The sequence below is a fragment of the Penicillium argentinense genome (assembly GCF_028826775.1).
Source record: "Penicillium argentinense strain IBT 30761 chromosome Unknown utg000005l_segment0_segment0, whole genome shotgun sequence".
NCBI lineage: Eukaryota > Fungi > Ascomycota > Eurotiomycetes > Eurotiales > Aspergillaceae > Penicillium > Penicillium argentinense.
The window spans coordinates 5,089,667-5,103,283 of NW_026622664.1; the positions used below are offsets into that span (position 1 = coordinate 5,089,667).

Genomic DNA, 13,617 nt, shown 5'->3' on the forward strand with positions numbered 1-13,617 from the left:
AAGCCCTTCGGAATGCTCATCTGCCAGATCCTCAGTACAACTGTCTTCTCCCTATCTCCTCTTGCATTCGCCAATTCTACAGATATCGAAGTATACTGGGCTGTTTTCTACGACGACGGGAGCTGCCGCGACAATGCTGGTAGATCAGTCGACCTCCGAAACTCTGAATGCCTCAACGAGGCTGGTCGCAGGTTTTTCAAAGTCCACGGAAACGATGGTTCATCGTATCACTTGATTGCAAGCCCTCGCGACAACTGTCCCTGTCAGTCTGCTTGTCGCACGATGGACAGAACGGGGTTTTAGATTATTCGGTGGTTTTCGTGGTTCGCCTTACCATTTTGTTACTCAGCGCCGAAGCTGTTATTCGAATAAGTGTTGATGCACTTGGGATGGTAATTCTTCGGGCGCAAGCGAAGTTGTATGACTTGCGTCAGACTTTTTTGAGGTCGCGTGCTAACGATATTCTGTATGGGGGGATTTGCATTTCGGTATATGAAAACGTTTAATTAAAGCAAAATCTGACTGTCTGCATTTCATCCGGTTTTGAGAGCCCAAAATCAACCTCGGTCCGCTGTATGTTGACGTCGGACCTCATTATCGTTGCTCCGAGTAAAACAAAACAAACACAGATAAAATGAACTTGACTGAAATGGGCTCCCGGGATACCCGCGTGGCTACCTGCCCTTAAGGCCAAGGATCAACATCCAGAAGCCACCGATCACCGCCACAAGCATATACTTCCGGACACTGTCCGCCAGTGGGTTACACTACGCAGCACGGCGTCAGGAGTACAGGACATCTTACTCTTTGGAGAAGGTGATTGGGCTGTACACTATCGTATAAAAACGTAGCCCTCTTAATCCCTCATCCGCAGCAGGTGGGACTGGGATGAATCGGTCGGCCATCCCAATGTGGCCAATTGCGGTGCCTTGCAGAACCGATGTCCTCTAAGCAGCTATTGACGTAGAACTATGCGCAGCAACCATACCTAGGCCATACTCTGGCCCGGCATGATATAATCGGAGGTCGCTAGGAGGCCCGGCAATCTCGGTGTGGATTGTCCCTGAGCGCCGTGAGACAAAACGATGGGCAATGAAACTCATCGGTGGATGGCCACTCGCTGAACCGAACTTCGACAGAACTTCGCGAAAAAAAAATTGGTGCTCCACTTTGCACTGTCCAACAACGCATCAGCGTGCAAATTTTCAATTTCTTTTTCTCGCCTAAAATGCGATCGTAATATGATACAACAGAAGCAAACACCGACAAAAAAACCACTCCAAATAGCCCCGAAAAAGACCGCCTGGCAGCGGGCATACTCGTGCCGAAGACCGGGCTGGGATATTAAGTAAGGGAAATTGCGAGTAGGCCGCTCAGCGTCGGCGCGGTATGACGTTCGCCCACAAAATCTCTCACTTCTTCCGCCTCCACTCGGCACCAAGTGGAGATCCGCATCTCTGGATGCGGCGCGAGGCTGGATCCTCATAGGGCACGCTTGCACGGAAACGGTGCTCTTCCGAGCAGGAAAAGGGGCCTGGTGAATCACGGAGGGTATAGCGCCAGGCGGGTCGGACCCGCCCCGCGATGATGTTGCGAACCGAATCTCTACCATCGTCTTTTGAGCATTTGGTGAGAGGGGCTGCCTTGTTTGACGGCGAAAGGAGGATCAATGGATGGCCACTAGACGTTCTCTGATGCATTGGTGTGGAGAGGGAGGCTCCATGGTGCAAAGAAACAACTGAAAAGGCGCCGTACTCCTCCAATTCTCACTCGACTGCACCTTTACCTTTCTCTTTCTTCGATTCAACTCCTCCCTACACCATCTTGAGGCAGTGCCCTTGATTTCACCTGGTGTGCTTCGATTCACTCGACACGCTCATTTCGACACTATCCGCTTATGTTGATAACTCGCTGAAGGACAAAAGAAGAATCATTCATACAGATCGCATTCTGTAATTGTGTCACTGCTGTCGCGTACGATCCGTCTCAATATACCGTGCAGCCCTTTGGACCCTTCGCAGCATTTGGATTCCCCTTGCGAAATCTCGACACCCACTGCAACTCGAACCGCAATTGTGCCTACAGCAACAACTATACCCGCCTCAGCATAGACTATCATCCCGCAGCGCCATAGCCGAATCGAGCGAACTATCAAATCCACTCCCACATGCAACCAGTGGCCAACTCATTATAAGCTACACAGCATCCTGTGCAACAACCCCTGCAACCATCCTGAAAACCCCTGCGCCAAGCCGAACACGAACCGAGATATTTAAACCAGCGCGCCAAAATGGGAGAATTTGACTTAGAAAAAACAGCCAGCGTGAAGCCTGCTTCGAGCAGCGACTCGTCCAACATGGTCGATTCAGACGCCACCCGTCTCGCCGAGATGGGTTATACCCAGGACCTGAACCGCAACTTCTCCATCCTCTCGCTGGTGGGAATTGCCTTCTGCATGTCCAACTCGTGGTTCGGTATCTCCGCCTCCATGATTACGGGTATCAGCTCCGGTGGAACGGTGCTGATCATCTACGGTCTGCTCTGGATCACCATTGTGTCGATGGCGGTGGGATCGTCCCTCGCTGAACTGGCCAGTGCCATGCCCAACGCCGGTGGCCAGTACTTCTGGGCGCACGAACTGGCTCCGCGGAAGTGGGCTCGCTTTGCCTCGTATCTGACCGGCTGGTTCGGCTATGCAGGTGCCATCTTCGCGTGCTCCAGTGTCGTCCTGGGTCTGGCACAAGGCTGTGTGGGCATGTGGAAGCTGGGTCACCCTGATTTGTAGGCCAAGAACCATTTCTCTGTTGATATGACCTCGTGTGTCGCTAATACCTCGCAGTGAGATCGAGGCCTGGCATATCGTTGCCACATACCAGGTGATCAACTTCTGGTGCTACCTATTCAACTGCTGGGGCAAGACTCTGCCCTGGGTAGCCAAGATGACCCTCTACATCTCGCTTGCGAGCTACTTCATCATCCTGGTGACCGTCCCCGCCTGTGCTCGTCCGCACGCCAGTGCCGAGTTCGTCTTCGGCCACTTTAGCAACCAGACCGGCTGGAAGTCTGACGGCATGGCTTTCATCGTCGGCCTGATCAACCCCAACTGGATCTTCGCCTGCCTCGACTCTGCCACCCACCTTGCCGAGGAGGTCCCCCAACCCGAGAAGAACATTCCTATCGCCATCATGGCCACCGTGGCTATCGGCGCCGTGACCTCGTGGACCTACTGCGTGTCCATGTTCTTCGGTATCAAGGACCTGAGTACCCTGGTCAGCTCCACCACCGGTGTCCCCATCCTTGAGCTCTATTACCAAGCCCTCAACAACAAGGCCGGTGCCATCGTCCTCGAGACCCTCTTGATAGTGACTGGTATGGGCTGCCAGATCGCCTGCCACACCTGGCAGTCGCGTCTGTGCTGGGCCTTCGCCCGTGACCGTGGTCTGCCCGGTCACCAGTGGCTGTCGCAGGTGAACAAGACACTGGATGTGCCTCTGGTGGCGCACTCCGTCAGCTGCTTCATCGTCGGAGCCCTGGGCCTGCTGTACCTTGGTTCGTCCACTGCGTTTAACAGTATGATGACCGCCTGTATCTCTCTGCTCTACGTCTCCTATGCCATCCCCGTCGTGTGCCTGTGGTACCAGGGCCGCGACAAGATCCAGCACGGTCCCTTCTGGCTCGGCAAGCTGGGTGCGGCGGCTAACATCATGACGATTCTCTGGACGATCTTCTGTATTGTGATGTACTCGTTCCCGTCTTCGATGCCGGCCACGACCTCGAACATGAACTATGTGTCGGTTGTGTACTTTGTGGTGGTGGTGATTATGCTGGCGGATTGGTTTATTCGTGGACACCGGTCGTTCAAGAGCGAGGAAAAGGGCGAGTTGGAGGTGAAGATGGACGATTCGGAGTAAGCGTGTGCTTCAACCTTTTGAAATGTTTCGATTTGAAGAATGAGGATGCTGGAAATGTCAATTATCGCTATATACCACCTTGTTTGATTAGATGCATACGCCGGAGTTAGATGCATATTCAATTGTTTGTTTCTATCTACAACACTATTCTCCATACTCCTACATACAACAAACACATGGCACCATCGGAACTCCTGAATCTCTGCAGAGTTTTCTCCCTTATTGTTCCGAGATGTGATTCCATTACCCCTACTTTATTGATTCCATTACCCCTCGCTTTCTGATTCCATTACCCCTACTTTTCTCCCGCCGGTTTCCATTACCCCTACTTTATTCAATCTATTACCCCTACCTTTCTCAATCCATTTCTAATGCCGCCTCCCCAGTGGAGTCATTTTTAGAGTTGGTCCAGCCCGGTGAAAATCCCTCGCCAATCGGAGCCCCGTACGTAATGCGATTGGAGGCCCGTTGGGGTTTCCACTTTGCACTCGGCCAAACGACTCAATCACAGCCAGCCCTGCATCGCGTGGTTTCAGGTCGATGGCCTGCTTTTTCTTTTCTTTTTTTCGGTGATCGGATCGCGGTGTAGGGTGCGAGTCGAGAACGCGGGAGATAAAAAAGAAGAAAAAATTTCTGATCGGACGTCATCGCTCCCCACATTCGAACCGCACGATCTCCAATCAAAGGAGGGGCCGAGTTTAATCTTGGGGTTTGCATTGCGACTGCAAACTACCCTAGCTGCCAGGTACCCTAAGGCAATTTGATAATTGATCGGAGAGTCTGGGGAAAGATCAAGCTTTGCCAGGGTCGATTCGCATCCGGACTAGAGAACAGGGTTCACCAGAGTTCCCGTCGCCTGCGCCTGTGTTTGCTCTCCTACCCGTCCATTACACTCCTCTACATCAGCCCCCGCGCATTCAGTCAAGATGACTGCGGCTGCGACAAAGCTCCCAGTGGGAGAATTGGCGGGCGAAGAGGCTGTTCAAGAGTCGCGCGTGTTGATCATCATGACGGGCGGCACAATTTGTATGCAACAGTCCCCGTCCGGCTTCGTGCCCGCCAGAGGCTTCCAGGAGAAGTGTATGGCCCGCGTGCCCTGCTTCAACGATGGCTCTCTCCACACGGCCATGGACGTGGTGACCAAGCCCACGGGCGATGTCACCGCGCATCCCAGTCTGCGGACCCCGATCACCACCTACGGCCGCCAGGTGCGGTATACCGTTTACGAGTTCGAAGAGCTGCTGGACAGCAGCTCCATTGATGCCAAGGGTTGGGCGGAAATTGCGCAGACCGTCTATCAAAACTACACGCTCTTCGATGGCTTCGTGATCCTCCACGGCACTGACAGTCTCGCGTATACTTGCTCGGCGCTGAGCTTCATGCTGCAGAACCTTGGCAAGCCCGTCGTGCTCACGGGATCGCAGGCGCCGATGCTCGAGCTCCAAAACGACGCCACGGATAACCTGCTCGGATCGCTCGTTGTGGCGGGACACTTTATGATTCCCGAGGTGTGCCTGTACTTCAACAACAAGCTCTTCCGAGGGAATCGCACGACCAAGGTGGCCGCGAGTGACTTTGCCGCTTTCAATGCGCCCAATTGTCCGCCGCTAGCCGTGACGACCTCGATGCGCACGAATGTCAATTGGGATATGGTGCACCGACCCACCAGCCTGGAGCACTTCCGAATCCAAACGAACCTCGACACAGCCCACGTCGCGTGCTTGCGCATCTTCCCCGGTATCAAGCCGGAGATGGTGGATGCCGTGCTTAGATTGGAGGGGCTGCGTGGTCTCGTGCTCGAGACCTTTGGCGCAGGCAATGCTCCGTCGGGACAGGATAATGCCATGATTAACGTGCTGGCTAGCGCCATCCAGCGCGGCATTGTGATTGTCAACGTTACCCAATGTGAGTTGTGGAATCGGTGCCCCACCTCGATGACTTAGTTTACTTTTTATACTCATCGGACTCTCCCCTCATAGGTCTGACGGGTAGTGTCAGCCCTGTCTATGCCACCGGCATGAGCCTATCCCGGGCAGGCGTCATCGCCGGACTGGATATGACGACGGAGGGCGCCTTGACGAAACTGGCGTACCTGCTGGCGCTCCCCGACTCGTCGCAGGAGACGGTGACCAAGAACATGTCGATATCGCTCCGGGGCGAGCTCACCGAATCCTCGCTCCCGGTCTTCCGTCATCCAGACGGGCCCCTTCCCGAGCGGGTACAGACCCTCACCGCGATGGGTTACGCCATCGCCCACGGAGATCTCGAACGGGTCAAGACGATCATGAAGACGGAGCACCACTGGCTCTTGAACGACGCCGATTACTCCGGGAATACGCCGATTGTAAGTCTACTCCTATTGTATTATCTGCCCTCTGGTCGTACCATACCCAACTTTTGGGACAGGAAATTCGGATCGGACATGCTAATACGGCCATTTTTTCAGCACGTCGCGGCGACGGCGCCGTGGGTATCGATCCTGCACTTCCTGCTGTCGCAGGGCGGATCCGTACATCTACGAAATCGCAGTGGACGCACCCCGCTGTTCCTGGCCGCCAACGCCGGGCTGTCGGAGCATGTGCTGCTTTTGCGCCAGTCGGGGGCGCACCTGCATTCAGATGAGCGGCCGGCGGCAGAGCTACTGGCCCGTCGACGACCGGGCATCTGGGGTATGGCGGGCATTGATCCCAGAGAGAACAGCCAGCGTGAGCTGGATGAGGAGCTGGAGCTGGGCGGGCGGAGTCGGGCGATGGCAGGGTCAGCGCCGTAGCCCATGCTCAGAATCCAGCATCGAGAGGAGAGATCGTATCTGCCCTCAGGGACCCTAGAACCTAGTGCCAAGTACCTCCCTACAATAGGTGTCTAAGTAGAGAAGAGCGCGGTGGCACAAGAGGAACAAGTGCAATGATCACGCCAGAAAGACGGGGCTGGATTCGGCGAGACAGTCCGCTTCCGCGGAGATCGGGCCTTGCCGCCGAGTGGGGAGCGATAAGAGATGAAGTCATTTGACTACACGAGTAATGAGCATTAATTACTATTTCCCCAGGGGTAGGATGCAGTGTAGGGTAGTAGAGTGTAGATACTGGTAGTGTGTAGATTTTTGGGTAAATACTGAAGAGTAGATTTGTTATACTATGACCATATTGAAATATTGGCAGCTACCTGTACTGAGGGTACCCAAAATATCCAACTTCTTACCTGCTATATCTGGCAGATTAGTACTCTCCCAGGTACTTACCCTAAGGTATTGCTGCATTGCTAGCAAGCATACTAGGTAGTAGATTAGGGAAGAGCACCCGATTGCGGGGTTGCCTGTCCAGGTGATCTCTCGCCTTCCTCTTTCACCTCCAGCACTCAGGCCAGCCTCGACCAGGATCAAATGCCAATTGGAGGCGCAGGAATCCACTTCCCACCACGTGAGAGCGCCCCTGACAGCAGGTTGGTCGGCCTTCTGCGCGATTTTCCCCCGTCGCAAGCCGCCAGCAACTCCCCGTTCCTTTACAGTCGTAGGGGACGGTATCCACGACAACTCCACGACCAACTCCACGACCAACTTCCAGAACCACCGTCTGCTGCCCTCAGTCTGGACTGGCTTGGCATAGCTTAACAGCTCAGCGACGGCGCCTATCAAGCTGGAAGCCGAAGCGTAGCCAGGATGATCCCGTAGACCTGGGGCCGACTGGAGGCCGATTTACGTAAAGAAAAAGCGTGCGAGCACCGGGGGTGCGCGATGGTGTCATGGAGCAGCACAACTCGGGAAGGCCAAATGGTGACAGTTTCTAGAAGTCTCTGCAGCAGATTGGACGGGAATAGGCCTAGGGCACCAAGATTGCTGGGGGGATTGTCACGGGAGGCTGCTGTATAAGAGTATGCCCGAGGCCAACTGTGTGTCCACGACCACTACTACTACGACTACATAGAAAGTATGTACTGCATGGGCTAGCAGAATACCTTAGCTCTCCCGGCCCGTACGAACCACGGGCTCAGCCCGGGAGAATTGAATTTTTACGATCGTCCTCATGACTGTTTCCATCGCATAATATCCTCGGTGGAGCGTTCCATACTCCCCTCCCAAGGTACCCCACCATCAAAGCCCTCACCTCCATTTTTCTCGCCAAGACTGTTACTCCGGATTTTCTTTTATCTTTGCCCTTCCTCCTCGATCCACTTTCACTTTGCCCGCCTCCATCTTCTACATTCCCCGATTCTGCGATCCCAGGGCTCAACCCCCTCTCTCTCTCCGCCCTCCTCCCCTCCCCCGGCCTCCTTCTCTTCTCTCTCCCCGATTGCCCGCGACAAAACCATGACACAACCACAGAAGACCATAGCCGTCGTCAATGCGGCCGGCCGGCAAGCCGCCTCGCTCATCCGTGTCGCGTCCGCCGTCGGGTACTCAGTACGCGCGCAGATCCATTCGCTCAAGGGCATTGTCGCAGAGGAGCTCCAGGGCCTGCCCAATGTCACCCTCATCCACGGCCCCCTCCTCAACAACCCGGAGTTGATGGACGCCCTTTTCGAAGGCGCCAACTATGCCTTTATCAACACCATGTCGCAAGCCGGCGATGAGGTCGCCATCGGCCGCGCTCTTGCCGACGCCGCCAAACGCGCCGGTACCGTCCAGCACTATATCTACAGCAGCATGCCGGACCACTCCGTGCATGGGCCGTGGCCTGCCGTCCCGCAGTGGGCGCCCAAATTCACCGTCGAGAACTACGTGCGCCAGCTCGGCATGCCCGCCACCTTTGTCTACGCCGGAATTTACAACAACAACTTTACCAGTCTGCCTTACCCGCTCTTCCAGATGGAGGTCCTCGCCGACGGGAGCTTTGAATGGCGCGCACCCTTTGACGAGGAGACTCCGCTTCCCTGGCTGGACGCGGAACACGATGTCGGCCCAACCCTGCTCCAGATCTTCAAAGACGGTCCTAAGAAATGGAATGGTCATCGGTGAGTTCCGGCTCGGCGGCCGCGCCTCCCCAATTGCCCCTCTCAGCCTCAACTCCTCCTGTCCGAACCAACCGTTGTCTCCGTGAACGAGACGGCTAACACTCTCCCCAACAGAATCGCCCTCACATTCGAAACCCTTTCCCCCAACCAAGTTTGCGCCGCCTTCCAACGGGCCCTGAATCGGCCCTGTCGGTACGTGCGCGTGCCCAAGATCGACATCAAAGTCAACATCCCGCCCGGCTACCGGGAACAACTCGAGACGCTCGAAGTGCTCTTCGGCGAGTGCAACGCCCCCTACTTCCCGCAGCCGGAATTCTCGCAACCCGCGGCAGGTTCGCCCAAGGGTCTGGGTCCGGCGGGTGGAAAGGGCGCTGGCGCCGGTATGATGCAAGGACCGGGTGGCGTTGTCTCGCTGCGAGTGACGGATGAGGCTAGGCATCTGTGGCAGGGATGGCGCGATATGGAGGAGTATGCGCGTGAGGTGTTCCCCGTGGAAGAAGAGGCAAATGGGCTGGATTGGATGCTCTAAATCTCCTTGTTAAGGGTAGCTCCATTCCGCTTGTTCCTTTTTCTTCCATTTATATGTCCTTCGCGGGCGTGATCCCATTGTCGGTGATGACAACGCGGTGTCGAGATCTGCCTGTTCCTTTTCCTTTTTCTTCTCCTTCCTCTTCTTTTCTATTCTTTGCCATTTTTTACGACAGTTCTATCCCCGGCAGACGTGCATGGTGATGATGTCCATGCATGAGAAACCTGCCTCGCGATTGCTTTTTTGTTTCTGATCTAATCATTGCATTGTTGGCGAATGGGCATGGGATATATGGGACATCATGACTTTACTTGTTTAATTGGAAAGATGCCCCGGAAGCCAGGGGGATCCTCTGGCACCAAAAAAGTTCTTTGCTTGCGTGCGGACCGACGTGCCCATTTCCCCCACCATGGTCGGGAATGGGAATAGGTTCCCGAAAAACTGAATGAGACATTACGACGTTATGCTCATGAGTCTATCATGATACCTCCAGCTCTAGATTCGACCCTAGAGTATATCTCAACATCGGTTTTTTGTCCCCATTTTATCTTTGATACAAAACGTCACCCTCCCCCGGGGCGCGGGTTCCTAGGTAACGTTAAGTAGTTGTGCAGGGGTCCGCATCAAGCTCATCTCCAGACGAGGCACCACCCTCCACTCAAACTCGAGCACGCTATCAATCGCACTGACACGCACGTTCTCCGCCAATAACGGCCCATTGCAGACCGCTCCTTTATCACCCGACGTCCAATAACTGCGTAGCATGATGAGGCGAGTCGCAGCGATCGGCAACCGAATCAATGGACCGATCACATGTGGAGAGGGTGAGGTTGATGCCTCAAGGCCCGGGGGTTGCGATGGTCGAGGCCAGATGGGGTTGAAATAAAGTCATGCTAAGATTGCCTTTCTTCAGGGCCCGCCCGCTCAAGAAGGTTAAGCTGTGAGGGTCGGAAAAAGCAACCATTGCAATGGGGGTTTGTCGAGATAAGATGGCTCCAATGGCATTCAACTGTGCTGGGTTAGGGTTGATCATGGGCTGGCACTGCTCCTCTTTCGTTTGAGTGATCGGCCAGTGTGGCTTTGCCTATTGGCTTTGTGTAAGACTGATGAGTTCATCCTCCTCATCAAAGTACAGTACAATATCTGAATCCTTCACGTCAGGCTGGATACCTCAGCTACCACTCTTCCCATAGGTACCAGGCATAGTTTGTATATAGTAATTAATTAATGGCAGTACCAAAGTAGTAGTACCTCGAATCCACTATTACTACCATCGCATGCGGCGTCTCGCCCTTCCCACTTGTGGACAGTAACCTCCGATGACACCTCAGGCACCATGTCGTCCGTGCAGGGTAGACCGCCCCAATCCGTCGTTGCGGCGACCGGCAGTGACCTCGCAGTACCCGGCGATACTTCCCCACTGTGCGTAGCCACTGTTGCCACTGAAGTACTGTCGCGTACCTTTCCGTCCCGCAAAGTACAGTCCAGCTCTCCGCCGAAAGTTTCTGATGCGCGCATCGACAGCTTGCGCTGATCTGCCAGACTTTCGAAATTTTTTTTTTCTGCTAGCGTCTTTCGCCTTCTCTGTCCCTCTCTCTCCTTCCCTCCATCATCCTCCCGGACCTTTATCTTGATACCCTTTCCCACCTGTAATCCTCGATTTTACTTCTTCTTTACGAAGCTCCTGGATTTTTGTTTTCTTTTTCAAGCTACCCCACTTTACCATTCTTATCGACCATCATGTCCGGTGCTGAAGACCAGTCGCTCGTCGAGGGCATCGAGTTCCCTGCCATCCCCCGCGATGCGCAGAAGAAGATTGCCCATCTCCAGGAGGAGTTCCTCCGCGCTGAGGTCGAGCAGCGTACGTTATCCCCCTTGACTTGCCATTCCCCATCCATCCCCTGACCCCTCCCGCGGTACAACCGATTGAAGGGAGGGGATTGCCAGGAAAATTTGTACAGGGCAAATTCTGTTACAGATCTTGTTCAATGGCTGCCCGCTTCTCGCGGATTTCATTCCCGGTGCTTCTATGCCTATGAATTATCCATGGCTAACAAAACCCCCCCTCTCGCACAGTGCGCAAGTCTGTTCCCCTCCTGCAGCCTCTCTTCAAGAAGCGCAACGAAGTCATCTCCATCCCCGAGGTCCAAAGTGACTTCTGGATCCGCGTCTTCTCCAGCGCCCCCGCTGAGATCGATGAGTACGTCCTGCCCACCGACGCCGCCGCGATCGGTGCCGGCCTGAAGAACCTGAACGTCGAGCGCTTCGAGGTTGATGCCCAGGGCAACGGCGAGCCCCGCTCCCTCCGCTTCACTTTCGACTTTGAGGCCAGCGAGGACCTCCCCTTCGAGAACACCCAGCTCGTCAAGGAGTTCTACTGGCGTAAGCAGATCATCAAGACCTCCAGCGGCAAGCGCCGTACGTGGGAGGGTCTTGTATCCGAGCCCGTCCGCATCAACTGGAAGGAGGGCATGGACTTGACCAAGGGTCTGTTGAATGCCGCCTGCGACCTTGCCGAGGCCGAGAAGAAGAAGGGTGGTGACCGCAAGAAGCTGCCCGAGTACGAGGCTCTCGTCAAGAAGATCGGCGAGGTCGAGGCCGAGGCCGAGGGCGAAGATGAGGAGGAGAACGACGATGACGAGGACCCCGAGAGCCCCGCCGGCACTAGCTTCTTCGCTTTCTTCGGTTACCGTGGCCGTGATGTCACCGCCGAGCAGTCCAAGGAGGCTAACAAGGAGGACGACGAGCGTTTTGCCAAGATTTCCAAGGGTGAGGAAGTCGAGGACGACGACGAGGATGAGGACGATGACGAGGATGACCTCGTTGACGACCTCGAGGACGCCGAGATCTTCCCCGACGGTGAGGAGTTCGCCATTGCACTTGCCGAGGATCTTTGGACCGATGCTATGAAGTACTACAGTGAGTCTTTCACTCTCTTGATCCGCTTTAGAAACAACCCCCAAACTAAGTGTCACTTCAAGTCCAATCTTTCGAGCTCGGCGACGACCTCGATGAGCTCGACATGGAGGAGCTCGAGGGCCTCGACGAGATGGACGAAGACGAGGATGAGGGTGAGGCTCAGGGTGAGGGCGAGTCCCGCCCCCGCAAGAAGGCTCGCAACTAAATCTTTCGAAATTGTCCGTAACGAATCGCCTTATTCCCTGTGATTGTGGTGGTTCTGGCGCCTCCATTGATGAACTATCACAGGACGATAACGAGAATTAATAAGAGAACGAGCGCAAAAATGAGCGCCGCGATGCAGAAGGAGGACCATGTATCTAGGCGGAAAAAAAAAACACAGTTAGCTTCTGAATCATGATTCCCACTTCAACTTGCCACTCCCCAGCCCGCTTTCCTCGTGCGAGCGCGACGTAGGAATAAAACCACCTGTAAAGGAAACTCTTGACTTACCCTCATTCTTTCGGACAACGTGCTTTATCCTCGCCATGCCATTATTCAATTTCCCGCCGACCCGTTCAGCCAGCGTATCAACTTCATCAATCATAACAGCCTGATCTTCCAACTCCCGCCCCATAACATTCGCCTGCTCACGCAGATTGCCCACTGTCCGAAACACGCCATCAAGCTGCTCATCCTGCTCATGCATAAGCTCCGTCTGCCGTTGCTGCTCCATGGAAGCGTAGTAATCATCTCCGCCGCGGTCGCGACCGCGCTGCTCCTCTTCTTCCAGCGCGGCGTCGAATTCCGTCGGGTTGGGCAATTGTGTCTCCGTCGCGCTGTGATTGACCGTTTGCTGCAACTCCAGTCGCATCTTCTCGACCTCGGCACCGACATCTTCGACTAGTTTGCGACGGCGCTGTACCTCTTCCAGTTCCAGACCGAAGCGATATGGGTCTTGTTCGATCGCCCGGACACTTTCGACGAGGTCGTCGAGGTCGGCGCTTAGTTCAGTTATTGTGCTTTCGAGTTCGGAGCGTGCTTGTTTGAGTTCGGGGTTTGATGGGCTCTTTGCTAGTGACCGGATGCGTAGGTATGAGGAGAAGAGGGGGCGGCTGGATTGGAGGGTTGACAGGACGTCTCTGTGGTGGGTTGTTAGTCTCCAACGATTGTAGCTTGTCTGCGGGCTTCACTTACGCCTGCACTTGGAGGAAGGGGTCGGTGTGCTCCATTGTTGTGGTCTCTGGGGTATATGGCTGGGAGAAGTCGGAGTATCGACGGAGAGCTGTCAGCTTCCCCGTGATCACGTGTTTAGATAACTACATGTGATAC

The 13,617-nt window shown here is 54.8% G+C and overlaps 7 protein-coding genes across 7 annotated transcripts; 5 read left to right on the forward strand and 2 right to left on the reverse strand.

The window, feature by feature from the left end:
* Positions 1-2,290: 2,290 nt before the first annotated feature.
* N7532_006702 (putative choline transport protein Ctr) lies at positions 2,291-3,911 on the forward strand (the record flags this gene model as incomplete). Its single annotated transcript, XM_056619196.1, has 2 exons — positions 2,291-2,781; positions 2,840-3,911. 2 exons carry the CDS (start codon positions 2,291-2,293, stop codon positions 3,909-3,911), a joined length of 1,563 nt encoding a protein of 520 aa, XP_056475355.1.
* Positions 3,912-4,837: 926 nt separating this feature from the next.
* Positions 4,838-6,681, forward strand: N7532_006703 (putative lysophospholipase; the record flags this gene model as incomplete). Its single annotated transcript, XM_056619197.1, has 2 exons — positions 4,838-5,816; positions 5,891-6,681. The coding sequence occupies 2 exons, from the start codon at positions 4,838-4,840 to the stop codon at positions 6,679-6,681; spliced, it is 1,770 nt and encodes a 589-aa protein (XP_056475356.1).
* Positions 6,682-7,043: 362 nt separating this feature from the next.
* N7532_006704 (uncharacterized protein) lies at positions 7,044-7,651 on the reverse strand (the record flags this gene model as incomplete). Its single annotated transcript, XM_056619198.1, is given in 3 exon segments — positions 7,044-7,073; positions 7,150-7,590; positions 7,607-7,651. 3 exon segments carry the CDS (start codon positions 7,649-7,651, stop codon positions 7,044-7,046), a joined length of 516 nt encoding a protein of 171 aa, XP_056475357.1.
* Positions 7,652-8,214: 563 nt separating this feature from the next.
* N7532_006705 (NmrA family NAD(P)-binding protein) lies at positions 8,215-9,387 on the forward strand (the record flags this gene model as incomplete). Its single annotated transcript, XM_056619199.1, has 2 exons — positions 8,215-8,858; positions 8,973-9,387. 2 exons carry the CDS (start codon positions 8,215-8,217, stop codon positions 9,385-9,387), a joined length of 1,059 nt encoding a protein of 352 aa, XP_056475358.1.
* A 1,336-nt stretch (positions 9,388-10,723) lies between these two features.
* Positions 10,724-10,921, forward strand: N7532_006706 (uncharacterized protein; the record flags this gene model as incomplete). The annotated part of the gene is made up of 1 exon (XM_056619200.1): positions 10,724-10,921. One exon carries the CDS (start codon positions 10,724-10,726, stop codon positions 10,919-10,921), a length of 198 nt encoding a protein of 65 aa, XP_056475359.1.
* Positions 10,922-11,127: 206 nt separating this feature from the next.
* N7532_006707 (histone chaperone napB) lies at positions 11,128-12,511 on the forward strand (the record flags this gene model as incomplete). The annotated part of the gene is made up of 3 exons (XM_056619201.1): positions 11,128-11,248; positions 11,464-12,306; positions 12,369-12,511. 3 exons carry the CDS (start codon positions 11,128-11,130, stop codon positions 12,509-12,511), a joined length of 1,107 nt encoding a protein of 368 aa, XP_056475360.1.
* Positions 12,512-12,700: 189 nt separating this feature from the next.
* Positions 12,701-13,517, reverse strand: N7532_006708 (SNARE domain protein; the record flags this gene model as incomplete). The annotated part of the gene is made up of 2 exons (XM_056619202.1): positions 12,701-13,427; positions 13,483-13,517. 2 exons carry the CDS (start codon positions 13,515-13,517, stop codon positions 12,701-12,703), a joined length of 762 nt encoding a protein of 253 aa, XP_056475361.1.
* Positions 13,518-13,617: the final 100 nt, after the last annotated feature.